The sequence below is a fragment of the Fulmarus glacialis genome, unplaced genomic scaffold (assembly GCF_000690835.1).
Source record: "Fulmarus glacialis isolate BGI_N327 unplaced genomic scaffold, ASM69083v1 scaffold28765, whole genome shotgun sequence".
NCBI lineage: Eukaryota > Metazoa > Chordata > Aves > Procellariiformes > Procellariidae > Fulmarus > Fulmarus glacialis.
In genome coordinates this window covers 44,019-60,773 of record NW_009211621.1, presented here as the reverse complement: position 1 = coordinate 60,773, position 16,755 = coordinate 44,019, and the positions used below count along the sequence as shown (strand labels likewise).

At 43.2% G+C, this 16,755-nt stretch overlaps 1 protein-coding gene across 1 annotated transcript in view; it reads right to left on the bottom strand.

The window, feature by feature from the left end:
* Nucleotides 1-16,755, bottom strand: part of LOC104076680 (serine/threonine-protein kinase OSR1) — a gene marked incomplete at its 3' end in the record, with an annotated part of 59,713 nt that overhangs the window by 17,130 nt on the left and 25,828 nt on the right. Inside the window, exon 5 of the mRNA XM_009577615.1 lies at nt 3,755-3,810. Coding sequence (XP_009575910.1) covers nt 3,755-3,810 — 56 coding nt within the window. The remainder of the gene's footprint in view (nt 1-3,754; nt 3,811-16,755) is intronic.

Here is a 16,755-nt window from a genome sequence, read left to right as displayed (position 1 = left end):
TGCCAGAAGATAGATTAATTCAATGTGCACGAAAACACTTCAAACTGAAAAAGCGATACTGTGAATTGTAACAGGCTCTAAAAACTTGGTGCCAAGCCACAACCCCAGGCCAGTGCCCTTGGGGGAAGAAAGGAAAAAAAAAAAAAAAAAGATGTTAAGATAGAAGCAAACAGCCTCACTTTAGGTCTCACTGGTCAGATAGATCTGTTAAAGGCAATTTTATGCCTTTGTTCAGTGGATGTACGTTTTGAAAGCAAAAGGAGCTACATAGTTAAAAATAGAGCCATGAGTAAAAATACAAAATACGAAGTCACAGGACTTGGGGAGGAGTTTGAAGCTGGGTGTTCGTGCAGGCCATTAGAGGAATTTTTAGAATTTCTACTTCCAGCAAACGCCCCCAAGCTCACAGATTTCTCCTCTGTCGCTTTACCTGTGCCTGCCTCAGCTCGCAGTGCTCCCACAGCAGCTTTCACATCCGATCCACAGCCACCAATTCGGAGTTACAAACAGAACCTGAGAAGCGTCAGACACACCTTCATCAAGTTGCTTTTTCTGTTCAGTCTTAACAGAATTGCACAGCCCGAACTAATAAAAGAGACTTTAGTTTTCACTGGTTAGAACTGTATAATCCTGCAGCAAAATTATTGCCATGAATTCTATACAGTGAAAGTTTCCCGAGTAATTAAATTCACTGATATGTTGTGGAGGTATAGCCCAGCAGTGAGGTTTCCTCCACCACAAGGGTCAAGCATTTTTTTCTAAACCTTTTTTTTTTCTCCCCTCAAAGGGTTTCCAGTTTGAGATTTACATTCCTTACATTTACATTTAAGATTTACATTTCTTCTGAGACAAGAAACACAAATTGTGTCAAGCAGTAGGAAACACACAAGAACACAAGGTTGCAAAGGCCAAATATTGAGTAAGATCTTCTTAACAACTATTCACAGGCAGTTTTCGTAGAGGGATGGCAAAAGGGAAAGGACTCATTATAAAAGAATTGAAGTCATTCTTTCCTGCTACATTATTTGCATTTTTTATGTACACCAAACCAGCTCCTTCAAGGGAGGTGCCCCATTCACTCTAACCCTCGGGCTTCATTCCACAGCTGATCAATCCTTTTTTTTCCTCATGGTGTAACTTTCCAGCGAAACTTAGACAAGTTTGTTTCATGGGAACGCAGTGATGTCATCCAGCTGATAATTGAAGCACTCAATGATCAGCAGAATTATTCATAATATGCATTAATATTATTGTCAAAGGCAAGTGCTTTGATCTTGCTGAAACAAAACTCACTTTATTGGGATTGGTTTGCTTCCAGCATTTTTTCCTCCTCAAAAAATTCACGAGAAATTTTGCTATTTCATCTTGGGTCAGGAAGAAAGGAAGCTTAAGTGTCAGAAATTCCCACAGAAACAAAATCTCGTGTTATGACCAGGTCAGGCTCTTCTCTAGTATTCAGTCATTCATTTATTTTTGTTTCTTTCAAGCCATCAGCTGCCTTCGCAGAAACGAAAGTGCGTCCTGCCACTGTGGCGAACTTGCTGACCTTGGTGGAGTTTAGTCGCTCTGCTGTGTCTCATGAAAGGTTACAGCATTAGTCCTTTTGCACATTCAAAGAAAGAATTTGTAAAGAGGGAACTTTGCACATCTCGCAATGTTGCTTTCGCAGGATATGCAGGGAGATGGATTTCATCACTTAAATGTTGCACATATAAACCACCAGTAGACAGTTCAGTCCAGGGGAACATGTACAAATCACAGACAAAGTAAATCCTCTGAAATTCGTACAGGTAGGACTAGTCAACCTTAAAACTACTTATCAACTAAAAATTATTCAGCAGAAAAAAAAAAACCACATTAACAGGTACCTATTACCAGTAAGCCTTAATAACAAAAGCAGCCAAGCCCTGGCACTCTTGTGGAAGAGAAACACAAGCAGCTTTCTGCTAGGCTGCCACAAACACTGGGAATAACAGTGCATCACTCCAATGCAACAGCTCTTTGTAGCATCTCCCAGAACATAATCTAAAGCTCCATACAATTACAAATCCAAAATGTCACATCTTGACCGCATTACGAAAAAAGCTGTAGGATTTCACTGGATAAAGTTTGCTCCTTTGGGCATTTTAGAAGCCACTCCCTACCTTCCATCAGCTGCTACACAGGATGAATTATTTACACCTCATTAGAAATATAACAGCAGGCATTAAGAGCCCTTAAAAGGGAAAACAAAGCAATTTCAGGTTTTAACACCTAAAATACAGGACTTCCGATTATGTCCTGTAAAAGGGCTTATTGCCTTCTGCAGAGGGAGAAGAGCTACCTACAAAAAACTGTGCATTGCAATACGTTCTGCCTCCTGGTGGAAAATCTACACCTTTCATTCCAAGGTGCAAATCCACGCATAGATATACCAAAGGAGTCCGCACCTCTCAACACTACACAATGCAACAGCATTTCTGCCTGACACAACAGTCATTGCCACACAGCTGCAAAGCCCTGTCCCTCAACTCCCAGCACACTGGCTTAACCCACTGCAGTGCCTCCACCAGCAGGACAGGGCACTAAAAAAGAGACCTTATCACAAACAGATAGAGCTCTAAATATGGGACTGAAAAAGTTAAAACATGTACAAGGATGCTAAGATGGCAGGATCTGATGTGAGCTCTGCTCTCCAGCTAGAGGTGGCACAAGATTCATGGGAAGAGCACAGTCCTGAGCAAAAGGACAACCAGAGAGGAATCGTACCCAGGATAGGAAAACAGCACACTAGGAAGAAGAGGAAAAACAAGTCTCACAGGTTCTAAATGTACTTTCCAAAAATCTTGTCGTACTTAATAGTCAATAATAATAATAATGATGATAATAATTCTTGATTTCTGGAAAGAAGAGTGAAGTCTGTAGGAACATGTATGAAATAGAAGACCAGAAGAGTAGTATTGGGGGGGAACCCATACACACTACACAACACCCTTTTCCACAGACATATGATCCATCCGCACCAAGGACTGTTTCCAACATACCTGTGTTGATGCAGCTTGTGACAGCAGTGACTACAACAGACATCTCTTCTAGGCACATCTGTATTAGCTAAAGCAACTGTCTTAACAGTCTTCCCTACCCTGTCCCTCAGCTTGCACAACTGATTCCAAGACTTTCAGTTCACCCCAGTTTGGCCTGGGTTAGGGCAGTCAAACATGCACTCTGCCACTCAGTTCAACTGAAGCAGACTAGGGAGCATCCACATGAGCAGTTTGACCAGCAGATCTTTGGTTAAGGCAAAGTTGCGAGTGACTTTTACCATCAGACATACCAATTCCCTTCTGATGAATCTACCCACTGTTCACCACAGTCCTTTTGAAAACCACCTCACACATCGATGATAAATCAGTGAGGTCTGTGCAGTCCACTTCCAAGCCTATGAACTTGCTGTTTTAAAAATCTAGCTTATGCCAAGAATTTTATCTAATCTATTGATTCTGAGGATTTAACAGTCAAAGGATTTATTCATGCCGACTGTCTATTCCAAAAAACAGTATTTCAGGATAACAAGATGTAATAAACTCTGGGTTGTTTTTTTGTTTCGGTTTGTGGTTTGTTTATTGTTGGGTTTTTTGGTATTGTTTGTTTGTTTCAAGAACTGTGGGGCTTCCTGAAGCTAACATTGTTATGTAGGTTTCTTCTTGATCATTAAACCATCTCTTTGGACACACAGTTAGGCCTAAGGTTTATTCAAAGCTACCAGGAAAGTTACCTGCAATTTGCACTGAGCCATCTTCTCCAAGAAGAATATTTCCTGCTTTCACATCCCTGCAGAAAGATAAAGCAATAGTAAGTGGAAGTCATTAAATCTTTCTGTCAACCAACAAAAACACATAAAAGGTTATTATTTCTTATATTTTGTTTCTTGCATTAGCACCTTCTGCTTCCAATCATACAGAAACAGTAGGGACTTAACACCAATTGTAACTTCAGCAGACAGACACTAAGTGGTATTTGTATGAGTTATAGCTAGTAGCATTTTAAGTACTATGCACAGAAAAAAAAAATGAAAAACTTATCAGAAGATACCCTCAAAAATGCAGGTAAAGTGGTTTGTCCCAGGTTCTTAAGTTAGCTAAAAATGTGAAAACAGAACCTAGCACTGGTCTGATACTCATGTACCCTTTTAGGGGGGAAGACTTTGAGAGATGGCAAGTTGATCTAGTCTCACCACCGCTGAATGTATTCTATTCTTTCCCAGCCCCAAGTCTCACTGCTTTCCAGCCCTGGACGAGTTCACATGCTTCCTCAGGAAATCAAGTTTAGCCCATTCACTGGTGAAAGTCCAGACAGAAGAAAAACGTTGGTTGCTCGTGGCTTAATGAACTGAACCACACTACCAAGGGTCAGGTGAGCAGAGCTGGTACAACAGAGATGGTGAGAATAGGAAAGTGGGGCCACTCAACTGTCCCGTAAAGTCTCAACTTTAGTGAAAAAGTCTCCCTGATTTTTTTTTTTTTTCGACTAAAGTCAACAAACACAGAAGAACATCCAGCATGTGCTATGAAAGTTATTGTACTATCCCCTTTCTACCCCAAAGAAGCTCTGGTTTGTTAGGTTAGTAGCAGCACTTCTCCATACTCGAGAGGAATGCTACTTTCACTCCAAACATGCTTTAAATGAAGCTTTTACAGCTTATTTTCACAGGCTACTCTCCACACAAAGCCAAGAGAAGCACCTTTATAGTTGACACCTGCATTCATCAGCATGGCTGCTAAGCTTACACTGGCTGGGAAACCATGCAGACCCGGAGCACGTGTAGGTGCTGTCTCAAGAAAGGCTAAAAGCAAAGCAACTGCCCGGGGAACAGATGCCAGTGAATAGATAGCAATTCACAACACACCTCACCTTAATGGCAACCACCTGCACAGAAGAGGAAAGGAAAAAAGGGAAACAAACAAACAAAAAACCCCAAACAAGCAGATTCTCCCTCCACTGCCTTCCGTAAATATTCCAAATCCTTTCACACAAAAAAAAAAGTCAAAAGCTATTTTTTCTTTCCTCCCTCGTGCATCATGAAAGCACAACTGGCATGCTGGCCTGGCCAAAGAGCCCCGTCAGGCCCTGGTAATCTCCTTCCTGGCTTTGCTCTTCTGAAGAAGAGCCTGGGCCGCTGCCAGTTCCACGCCAGGACAATTTTAAACACATCCTCTCCAGCATTAGCATTTGTTAGATTCTTCCCAATAGCCAGTCTAGGACATTGGCATGGCAAGGCTTTCCCCCAGCACACAGCAGAACGAAAGTGAACAAGGACTGTCCATAAGACAGTCCCACTAAAGATTACTTTAACAGCAAACCACAGCTGACAGCAGCCTTTAGCCTTCAAACAAGTATTTCAAGTCCTGCCAAATGAACACCTCTCGCTAGCAGTGACCACCTTGGAGCCTAATCCCTGTGTGAAGCACAAGTGTAAGAGCAAGTACAGGAAAATATTAATTTGCTTTAATGATCAAGAACACTTGGATACATCTATATGGAAACACTTAAGTTGTACGGTGAGACAGCCTTGAGAAGCTGATTTAATAGCAGAATAGGATTCAAAGCAGTAAGAAGCTGTGACAGTGATGCTGGAATAAATAGACAAATGTAAAACAATCGCTGCCAGTCAGCTCCAGTCCCGCTCATTTTACACTGGCCAAATACATGAACATGCATTTAGGGGCGAGTCAGCTTTCTCTCCAAGCAGCATTATTCTGTTTTCTTCCTGCAATTAACAGCTGCTGCCATTGCAGAAAAGAAAGCATCAGCACTGCAGTGGATGGAGACTCTTAAGTATACAGAGGGACCTGAAGGGATTAAATACAACATTAAGCACGTAGCTATACTACCCCTCTCCTTAGCATCCATTGGCCAAATCCAATACAATCAGAGTTGTAGGGAGTTAATTGCCCTGAGAGATACAAACCTGACCCCTGCACCCCCACAAAGCATTCAGAGTCCATAACAGTGAGGGAATGGAAAAGCTCCCTGCCAATATTTACGCAGAAGATGCCTTTGGGATCCAATCCCATGAGCACGTGGAGCCATGAGAGCGCAGCGCCCAAGTCTGCTGCTTCCTAGATAAGGAGCTGGCTCACATGGCACAAAATGTGCTTGGCACAGGTGCAGCCATCTCCAGGAATCCCCCCTTGCACCAGCACTACTTCAGAGGGAACAGAGGGTGTTCAGGAAACTCTCCAAACCTACTGGAAATGTTTATCCAGACAGTCTGTTCTCCTGTGACAGCCAGGACGCACGAGGCCCTTTCAAAGCTGCCTGCCAGTTCCAGGTTATGGGGAAAGGAATACCATGCACCGAGGTTGCCTGTTGAAGTTATTGTTCCTCTTACTGAAGATGGACGCAAGTAACAGTAATTTCCTCTTCCATTTGTATTCCAAGGCAGCCCAGGATGCTGGAGCGTTTCCCCAGTAAGCTGGACCGTGCGGTATCGTACAGCCTTTCCAAACTTCCCCTGCCGGCACGATGGCGTGTGCGGCTCACCGAGCCCCTGAAGCAGACCACACTCAATGAAGGAAGTGCCAGGGAAGTTTTTAAGCAGAACTAGGATGAAGTCTCAACCATCGTGCACTTCAGAGTCCAAAAAACACTCAGGCAGGTTTCACTGATGTAGCAACAGTGGCCAGAAAGCAGCACACATTCAATACCACCAGACCATCCTAAGATAACAGAGCAAGCTGGACAGGCTTGGAGCGCAAGAAGTAGTAAAACAAGCACTCAGATTGAATCCCATAGGAAAAAAGAGCCAAAGGACTCCAGTCCCTTAACCCCCTCCAATGCAGAGGCTTGTTTTCTTTTTAACTTCAGCTTGGATTAATTAAAATTTACATATTTTCTCATTGTAAACAAAAGTCAGTAAATATGGTGCTTCAAGCTGGTTCAAGAAATTAAAGCAAATCGTTGCTACAATAAGAAATCCAGGAGGCCAACAACAGCCACTGCCAAATATCCAAGTCAAGCTGCAGAATTAAATCACCACTTGATGTGGCATTTCCTCCCGGTGACCAACCCTCTGAAAAGGCCATTACTCACCCCAGCGTGGTATACTCCACCCCGGAGCTGCAAAACGGATCGGCAGCAAGCTGTTTGGGGACACTGACTCCATTTCAGAGTTACTGTACCACCAGCAACTTCCAGCTTTCCCATTCCTCACCCCAGTATATTGGCATTGTGTTGCCCACTGCAACAGCAGCGGTGAACATCGAGCAGCAGTAACACTGGGTGAACACACATCCCTTTCTTTAGCATATGTTGGTGTCACCAGCAGTATCTTCAAATTAGGTCCTCCTTTAAAACCATCTTTACAATTAATTAATTGCATTTAAAGCAATGGGGCAGGGGACAGAGAAACGGTGCTTTCCTGTTTATTCTCATCAGGAAATGCTTATAAACTCACAAGCTGAATGGCAAGAAGTTTGTTACTCCAGGATATAGTTATTGCCAAGTGTAACAATTTGAAGGTACTTCCTATTAATGTGGTAATGATCATATCCTGGGCTGATACACTTGGAATAAATGGTGTGCCTCTGGCATAATTACTATACTGGAAACAGGAAGCAGCTTTAGGCTGTAGCGTAAACAGTAATTATAATCACATTTTCAATGAAGTTACAGAAGGCTGGAGTAAACTCTTTCTCGCCAGTAGCTTAACAAAGGCTACCGTAGTGCTGGACATTCCCGCTCCATAGCTGTCATCTTCTTCTCTGCTAAAGCCTAGAAAAGCCTTTCCGCAAAACAACAATTATGTTTTTATTTACCTCCTACTTCACAACCAGAGTGGGAAGAAGGGTTTGGACTTGCTCCCGTGCAAAGCTGGATCCTCCACATCAGGCCTAAAAGGTTTCACAGCAGGGCAGAAATCCCTCCTCATCTGCATTCCAAACTGGTTTAGCTTCCCAGTGCGACCAAATGCTAGTGTACCAGTTACATCACATTAATGCCTCCAGGTTAGGGCTGGACCATAAGCATTAGATGCTATATAACCAAAACTGATCCCCGATCCAACAAAATTACAACCAAGCATCCAGCTACAAGAGACTTGGGTGTACAGGAAGGCAATGAGATGATGCTCCCCAGTTACGAGTGCAGTGTTCCCACACTCCCCACAATTAATTTTTCAACAGGGCAGGGGTGGGGGGAAACTACAGGAACTGTATCTTAATGGCTTGTTCCTATTATAAAAAGCCTACACGAGTCCTTAAAATCCTGCTAAATGATCAAATCTGCCCTCACCCTTAGCCCTCAACCCTTGGCACCGCCATATGGTGATTGTCGTTGCAATGACAACGTTAAGGGAAAAAGCAAGACTTGCTGGTCTATAATGGAGAGCAGCGTTATCAATAACCAGCTGCAACTCTGCAATCCTGGCCTATGCAATAAAACTTCATATTACAGACTTAAAATAAGTAGTGTTTGCAAGAAAAGCAATGAAGCATGTTAAATTATTGCTTTTTAAACAAGCGCCTTAATATTGTTTGGAAATCAAAAAGGATTTACTTGGCTTGTGTTCAAAAGTCTACGTTGGGAGCAATAGCTAGGACAATTTGTTAAGGCCACTGCAACCGTGATACAAGTGACCAGAGCAAAGAGTGGCATCCCAGGACTTCTGTAGCCTAGCACTGAGAAGAAAACTGTCACATGAAGGGGGAAATGGAGATAAGCCCTGTTTATTATGCCTTTGCTTCCAACCTGCTCGTATGTGCCTTTAGGATGCAATGCTGTCAGCTCAGCACAGCCATGAGTCATCTACCTATTAGATGCAATTTACATCAACTGTAACAATAAATTTTCATGGACTGAGCCCTATAGTGCATAATTTGGCATGAGGAAGGAGTGGTTGGTCCTGCCAAGTTTCATCTAAAAAAAAGAGAAGGTGCAAGATACAAGAATTACTATTTTCTGTAATGGTAATGAGTAACTCAAAATATTTATACTGAATGCAACCAATTGCTGGAGTTGACATTGTTCTGAGTAATTTGCAAAATACTTCCAGGACAGAATCTCTACGTACAGTTAAACATGAAGCAATTTGTGACATTATACACCAAATGAGCACTATTCTCTCTACTATCGAACATTACTCACCCTTCAATGATATGCTGTTACCTATGTCACCTCTTCCCCTTGCCTAATAAGCCAAGATATAAAAAGCTGGCTATACGCAAGAGCTTTACCATTTGAGACAGAGCTGCAAAACGGAAACTAGGCTTGGAGCATGCAAGCAAAGTAGTATTTTTTACGCCCTCAAATGTCAGCACATTCAAATACAGCATAGGAGAAGGCATTCAAGACAACTGTATTAGAAGGGCTGTACATTAGCATGCTCCCTGTTCCTGCTCAGAAAAGCTGTGTGTATTAACATTTTCACGCCACAGGGTTGAGCCTTAAGTCCCAAACTCTTGGGCAAGATGCAATTACTGTCTGTTACAGTGCTGTACTTAACTCTGCAGAGCTGGACTCGGGAACATCTCCCAAAGCTTGAAGGTCTTCCAACAGCAGAGAGCTGGCAAAGCAGCTTCCATACTCCTCTCTCCAGCCTCCCTGCTGAGGCAGGCATAAGCAGGGGGAAGAGAGGGCCAAGTCCACAGCTTGCTTCATCCCTGCTCATCCACAGCCCTCTCAGCAGGCCCTTGCGGCCACTGGCAGCCGGGACCAGCGGCAGCAGCCAGGCTGCTATAAATTACAGCGGGGGACCAGCCCAGCAACACGCTTTATTGCTCAGGATCAGGGAAGCACAGCAACTGCTTCTACCCTCTTCTCTGAGCTGCTCTGCTTGCTGCTGGGCCGTGGTGAAAGATCAGGGCCTCAATGCAGGAGCTAAATGCCAGCAGCACAAGGCAACTCATGATTTACTCCGAGTCTCAAACGGCAGAGGCATTTTTAAAGCCCCAACTTCATGGGGGCTAGGTAGATAGGAATATTTAAGGGCTTTTTAACTGGAATTTTAATGTCTGGAGAAAGTTAGATGAATAATCCAGTGTTATCAGTAATCAAAAACAATTCTTTTTGGTTCTTTCAAGCAGCGTGAAGCAAGGCTTTGAAAGGCAGAAGTGACTGACAGACTGTGGCTTTGCAAACAGAGGGGTGTGCAGACAAAGCCTACTGGAAAGGATTGTCAGCTTCCAACAGGACAAGCTATACGGGTACATCAAGTACTTGTTTTCTCTGTGCCCTACCCCTAATGTCCAGGCAGATCACAGTGCAATGAAGAGACCTCTTGGGAGAGATAACTGCATCCAGTCTCCTGGCATAGGCAAACAGCAACCCCAGTAAGGCCTACGTGAGAAATTAATCTCCCATTGTACTTTATTTTAGCTAAAACATAAAACACCTTTCAGAGGATCCATGATGCACTTACTAGGTACAGTTCCTCCTGATTTTTTGCCCTCCAAGGCTGCACAAGTGGACTGCTGCTTTAAGTAGAGGGTTTGGGGTCCAAGAAACCATGACTCAGAAATTTGATTCATTTTAGGTTAAGTCGCTATGTCAGCTCAGACAAGGGAGGGCTCACTAAAGAAAGCTGCAGGAGATCCTCCCGAAATTCACTCTGTCATCTTAGTTATCTGAATAGCTCTAGGGGCTGGTAAGATGCTGAGGCAGTAAAGAAAGAGTTGCAGACCTTGGGCTAACTCGGTGCGAGTCTCTGACATGAAGCGAGAGAGCAAGCGGTGTGTCACATCACTTACTGTGTTCCTGTCTGTCACACAGTCACTGTTATCGCAGCGCCTGCAACCTTCCTTTATCTCAGCAAATTACGTCCAGCTTACGCTTTTTGTTCCTGTGCCAACTTTGTCTTTGATGGTTTTGCGTTCTCATTAATTCCTTCTCTTCCCATGCATTTACAAGCCTAACGATGGTTAAAGGGAGGTGCAGTTCAATGATAGATCCTGTCTGCTTTGGACTTTACCTCCCATCCATCACCATGCCTCAGCCCAGCATCAGTGCTCAAGTAACCTCAACGGCACATCAGTGTGGGGGAAGTTGCTCCAGCTAAAACCAAAACCTTAATAAATAGTTTTCAGACAGATCAGCTCCTTCAGCCAGATAATAAAGTGCTACGAACACTAGACCTAGCCTTATCTCCCAACATGGAAACGATCTAATCACACCAACCCTCACAGCCGCAATTCTTTCTCCTACAAAAGAGGCTGTTGCTTCACATATTCACCCCAATGCACATCACTGTATGTGAGGATTTGCCAAGTGGCAAGGGCTTCTGACAAGCTTCAGCCCTTCAGCAGTCAATGCAAGAGAGAAGCTATGTCTCTAACCCCATACACCACTTTTTAAAGGTTCCCCTATTCAGTCAGAACTTCAGTTTTTTCTCTTCTATCTCCCATGAGGAAAGAACCCTGCCCAGCAGGCTTTAAAATCAAGTTTTCGTACCATTGAACAGCAGCTAAAAACGTACCAGGATTTCTTCCACAAATTCATCTATTCAGGCCTTCCATTTCCTGATCCTGCTTCCTAAGGACTGCAGTGGGGACAAGGCACAAAGCTCCTTTAACAGCTGCTGCATGAAGATCAACACACACAGCAAGTTGTGGAGTCACAAGGTCTGCCTCCTACCCCTGGAGGCCCAGATATTTTTGGAAGGCCCTGCCTTAGTCATTGGTAACAGAGGAAAATAGTCAAGTTATAACGTGGCCTTATTTCAATGTTTCACGTCAAATTATTTAAAGTGCAAGAAGGTGGGCACGCTTCATGTGGCAATACTAGTGATGCATGCCACCATGCATGTATCTCCTGCATGCTAAAACATGTTCCTACTGTGCTCTGAAATAGGAATTTCCCCAAAACTACCACACGCAGATCACCCCAATTTGAGTACAAGATGGATCAGGTAGCAGAACAAACAGGCAAGCCAGTGATTCATGCGTCTCCCTGCCTTGACGGAGAGATGAAAGTTCATTCCAGTAAACACAAAATCAACTTGGATCAAATAAGGCCCAAAAATTTTACTATAGGGCAGCTCAACAAGGTCCTAATTTCCAAAAGGCAATAAGCACCCCTGTTCCGGAGAAGCAGCATGTATATCTATACACACACGAGGTCCAAGGCATTCCCCTACGCAGCCAAGAGCCGTCTATATCTATGAAGCCACCCACAGCTCTTGCTCAGCAACGTTTGCAACGTGATGCAGAAGGAGAAATTCAAGACAACTAGGGCTCACGAGAGACTTGCCAGCTCAACTTCCTTCTCCAAAAATCTAGAAGACGACAGTTTTAAGCGTGGCCAGCATAGGAAGAGGAAAGATGATCTCCTTATTTCATCCAGCTATTCCTATAAAATGGAGAAAGTAGTTATAAAATTGGGTATCTGTACAATGGAAACAGTCCTCTTGGCACTCCCAGTCTAACTTGGTGATGCTTTCCAGGCTGCCATGAAATGATAGATTTCTCTGTGGCAGTTCCCTATTTGTTGTCCTAAATGTGTGTGGGTTTTGTCTCATTTTTGGTTTTGAAAGTATTAAGCTTTACTTTTTAATGTTAGAATTTTTTAAGAACTCTGCAAGACAGGATATAATCTGATTTAGTAAACATGCAAAAATAATTTCTGATGCAGCCTCGCAAAGTTTTCAAGTGGTCTTAATATGTTACCACGCAAATTTAGCAAGTGACCTTTTTCTCATGCTTTAGCATAAGATATGAATGAAAAGACTGCAGTGGTCTGAATAAACGCTTAAGGCATCTCCACATATGCAGCTTTTAGGATCTATAAAGGCCTGAAAGTCTGCTGCATTACAACAGGGGACAATATTCAGAGCTATCTTTTTGAAGTGGGTTATTTGTTTTATGCGTCACAGCAGAAAGGACTAACAGGATGATTTAAACAATTACTCTACTGCTGGCGAGATGCTGCAAGATCCTATACCGGGTGATCTAGCCCCAGTAATCTACATCAGATAAAAGCAGTGACATAAGAAGGATGTCATGAATAGAGTGGTTGTATGTACGTGTGAATGCACTTGGTTTCTTCAAAGTCAGAAGCTAAGAGAGTCTGTTACATTTTCACCTGATGCAATTAATGCTGCAGACAGTGAATGAAGATTATTCCCCCTAGAAACATGTCAAACCCAAATACTCCTTGAACAACTCAGCAATTGCTAGAAACTGTATTAGTTGAGTGTGCAACTCAGTCATGGATCACTGATCAAAACTTGTCATTGCTGTTGAGCCTTTCAGAGACCACCCTGACTTCTATCTTCTGCTCTTCATAGTATTTTTCCTGCTTCTCATCTCCAGGTAACAAAGTGGGGGAAGAAAAACCTAAAAACTCACTTCCCTTTTAATGCAGAGCATAGTAGTTGTACCAAAAAGTTGTTTTTCCCTTGGACTAAATCAAAGTTACTTTGAGTAACTGCAGGACACCCAGTGACAAAGTCCAAAGGCAGCACCTGGGTCCAAGGAGAGTGCCATCGGGACAGCCACCTGAACGTAACAGTCATACAGCAAGCGCTTGGCTTCAGGCATCCCCCTGTGAGCTGCTACAAGGACCCTCGTAACACACAGAGCCCCTGACGTTAGCCTGGAGCCACTGCAGAGCCCCCCCAACACTCCTATGCTTTCATCAGCAGCGATATTTACCACCAGAGTTTTAATTGCCACGTTTTTAGGCTTCAGAGCAGAGGCTGTCTTTATCCACTTCGAGGAAAACTGTCTCCACAGGAGCTATTGTTTCTGGCTGTCTGCAGATTTGGGATTTACATCTGGTTCATATTTTCCCTCTGCAACCACAGAGAAACTTTTTTTTTTTTTAAAAAACAATGAATTTCTGGATGATGCAGTGGAAGAAACAGCCATCAGGAGAACATGCCGGTTTGCCAAACCGCCACAATACGCCCCAGACTGACTGCCATGCACACAGAGTGGAGATTCGGTGGTCTTTGTGCCCTTGACGCTGCACAGCAAGGTGTTTATTTGAGGGAACAAATTGCCCAGTACAATCTAGAGCAGCATCTTTTCTCCCTTCCCACTGAGACACCCAAGAGTAACATTTCTATTATTCTGGCTACTGAACAAATTAAAGCTTTAAATTTTATATTAATAACTACCTCTAAAGGTTACTTTTGCCCATCCTGTGCTATAAGGGAAAGAAACCAAAGCACACTTCTCTGAATATCAAATTCCACTTCCCATGGCTGAGCAATAGCTAGCTTTCAAATTACTAGTGTCCTAGTAAAATCGAACTGGCAATTAGAGGTGAAAGGCTCCACATCCCGTTATCCATTCCTCAGTCCTCCCCTACCAAACTTCAGTTCCAAAACACACTCCCCAAAACAAGATTATAGGACTGTGGAGAGGAGGGCTGTAAAGTTCTCCTACAGTATTGCTACAGAAACAAAAGAGTACAGTATTTCAGTCATCAAAATAATCAGAGGCATACTGGAATCCAGTTTAACCACAATACCTGCCAGCACGGCTATCAATGCATTAATCAGCTCCATGAAAATTAAGCTTGAATCCTGTAGGACAGCTGAGTTCTGCCAAAATGTATCCATCAGCTCCTTCACCTTAAATCCAAAACTCACTACTGGAGGAGCACTCCTGCAAAACCCCACGCATAAGTGTTGGTGATGTGTATGTGCTCACATACAAACATCCATTTTCAGAAATTATTATGGTTAAATCATCTTAAGGTCCAAAAAATAAGCTAATATATTTGGCATAAAAACACAGCAAGAATACTGTTTCCGGTGTCTCTTCAAAGCAACATTCAAACCCCTGCCACGGCACCCTGCTGCCCTACACTCAGAAAACTGATTTTGAAAAGACACCAAAACCCCCCAAAACATTCTCTATGGGAGCACAAGCTGATCTAACTCAGCATATCAAATGTGCTGTTGCACCTCTAACCCCCTAAGAAGTAGAGCAGCAAACAAATTAATAGCTGGATCACTGCTATGCCAATATTTCAAGTGCATGCACAACCCCTAAACCACTTCCTAAGCTTTTTTGTTTTTACAAAAAAAGCATGGGAGCATCACATTTATTATGCTGAAATAGGAGAATCTGACTATATTTGAGCAGTGTATCATTTCACCTGGACTAACTGAAATATTCCCTTACACAACAGCTAATCACGAACAGAAGATAAGCTCAGAGATAAAAATAGGGAGAAAGACAGAGAGACCTTGTAACAGTTAATCAGCATGATTCATTTGTCAGGCTGCCAAAAAGGGCACCACCTGAAAAAGCCTTGAACTTCCCTCCAACAAGTCTTTTTAAGTAATAAAACCTCTTGAGTGTGTTTTGCTTTAGTTTTATTTCCGAGTCATTCATCAAACTCCTGCTAGTCCCCAAAAACACAGAGGACTCAGAGTACAAATGAGGAAGAAGTGCAACATACCCTGTGTGTCACCCAGGCAAGATTAGCCTGGGAGTGATCCCTTGCAGCACATCAGCCTTGCTCGACTTCCATAAAAAAAATGTGTCCAAGCAGATTCCAGCAGGACAGCTTCATCCGAAGGTTTCTGAGTCTGGCCCTCCGTCCTCAGCAATATCTGGGCTGGTGCCCAGGTATTTAACTCACTTAACATGAGCCGGATCACTAGGATTTCAAATTGTCATTGGGATCACTGTGCTACACAGAAAACCGCAATGGGGACGGCGGCAGCTGGCACAGGAGAGATGGCCAGGGACAGGCACATGGCAATGAAGGCAGAGAGCTGCCAACTCTGAGATCCGGGAGGCAGTGGTGATTTTGGAGGAAGACAGGCATCATCTGTAATCGTTACCTTGGTATAGAGTGCTTCATGAAAATAAAACTGATTCTGCCTTCTCCTTTGTCTTTTCCATAAGGCCTCAGACATTGTTCCCAACAGCCCTTGTAAGACGAAAGCAAAAAATATCACTTTGGACAATGTGGGAGACTTCAGCATTTGTTGCTGAACAATGGCACCTATTCAAGTCTCAGCCTCGCTCTGGCTGTTGATCAGAAAAGTAAACAAAAAAAATTACAATTTAAGCCTTCACTAGATATTTGGCTTTCTAATCTCCTCTAGAGAATACTGTCAAGCTACTCTCCTGTCCAAAGCAGGGATTTACACTTCCACGTGAAGCCAGCTCCCCAAACCTTAACTGGAAGTGGCATTAAGTTCAAGGCAGCCTTACGCAGAGTAAGATTCAGCAGCAGCAGAATTTCGTTAAGCCAGTCTTCCACGTATTGACTTAATTTATCCATTTAAGATGATGCATAATTTATAAGTATCAAGCACCTCCACTGCCACACATATATCCTCTGATCTCACTGGTGATTTACAGCAGTAACAAGCTGTCCCCGCTTCAGGTCAACAGCGTCCACAAAATTACATTTGGGTCCAGATATTCATTCTTCCAGCTTTGCCACCAGCCTGGTTGTCCAACTTAAGATGTGCTAATTACATTCATTTCACCCATACTGTGTCTCAAACTTTATCAAGTCGTTTTCTGCTAGGTGTAATACAAATAGAGTTGGGATATTTTAGAGCAACCAGCTGAACACTTTGCTCTGCTGGATGGCTGCTTGCTTTGGGTTAGTTGTTCCAGGTCTAACCAAAGCCCTTCAATTTTGACCCTTCACAGCTGACCTTGTTTTGGCCTGAAGCTCACCCCAACCACAGCTGCCCCACACTGCAGACACTGTATGCAGCAGTTCAGCCATCACCTGATGCAGTCAGCTTCCTTTAGAGCCAGATACTTCAAGCTGACCCAGAGGACTAAAGTTTAGTTATTTTAA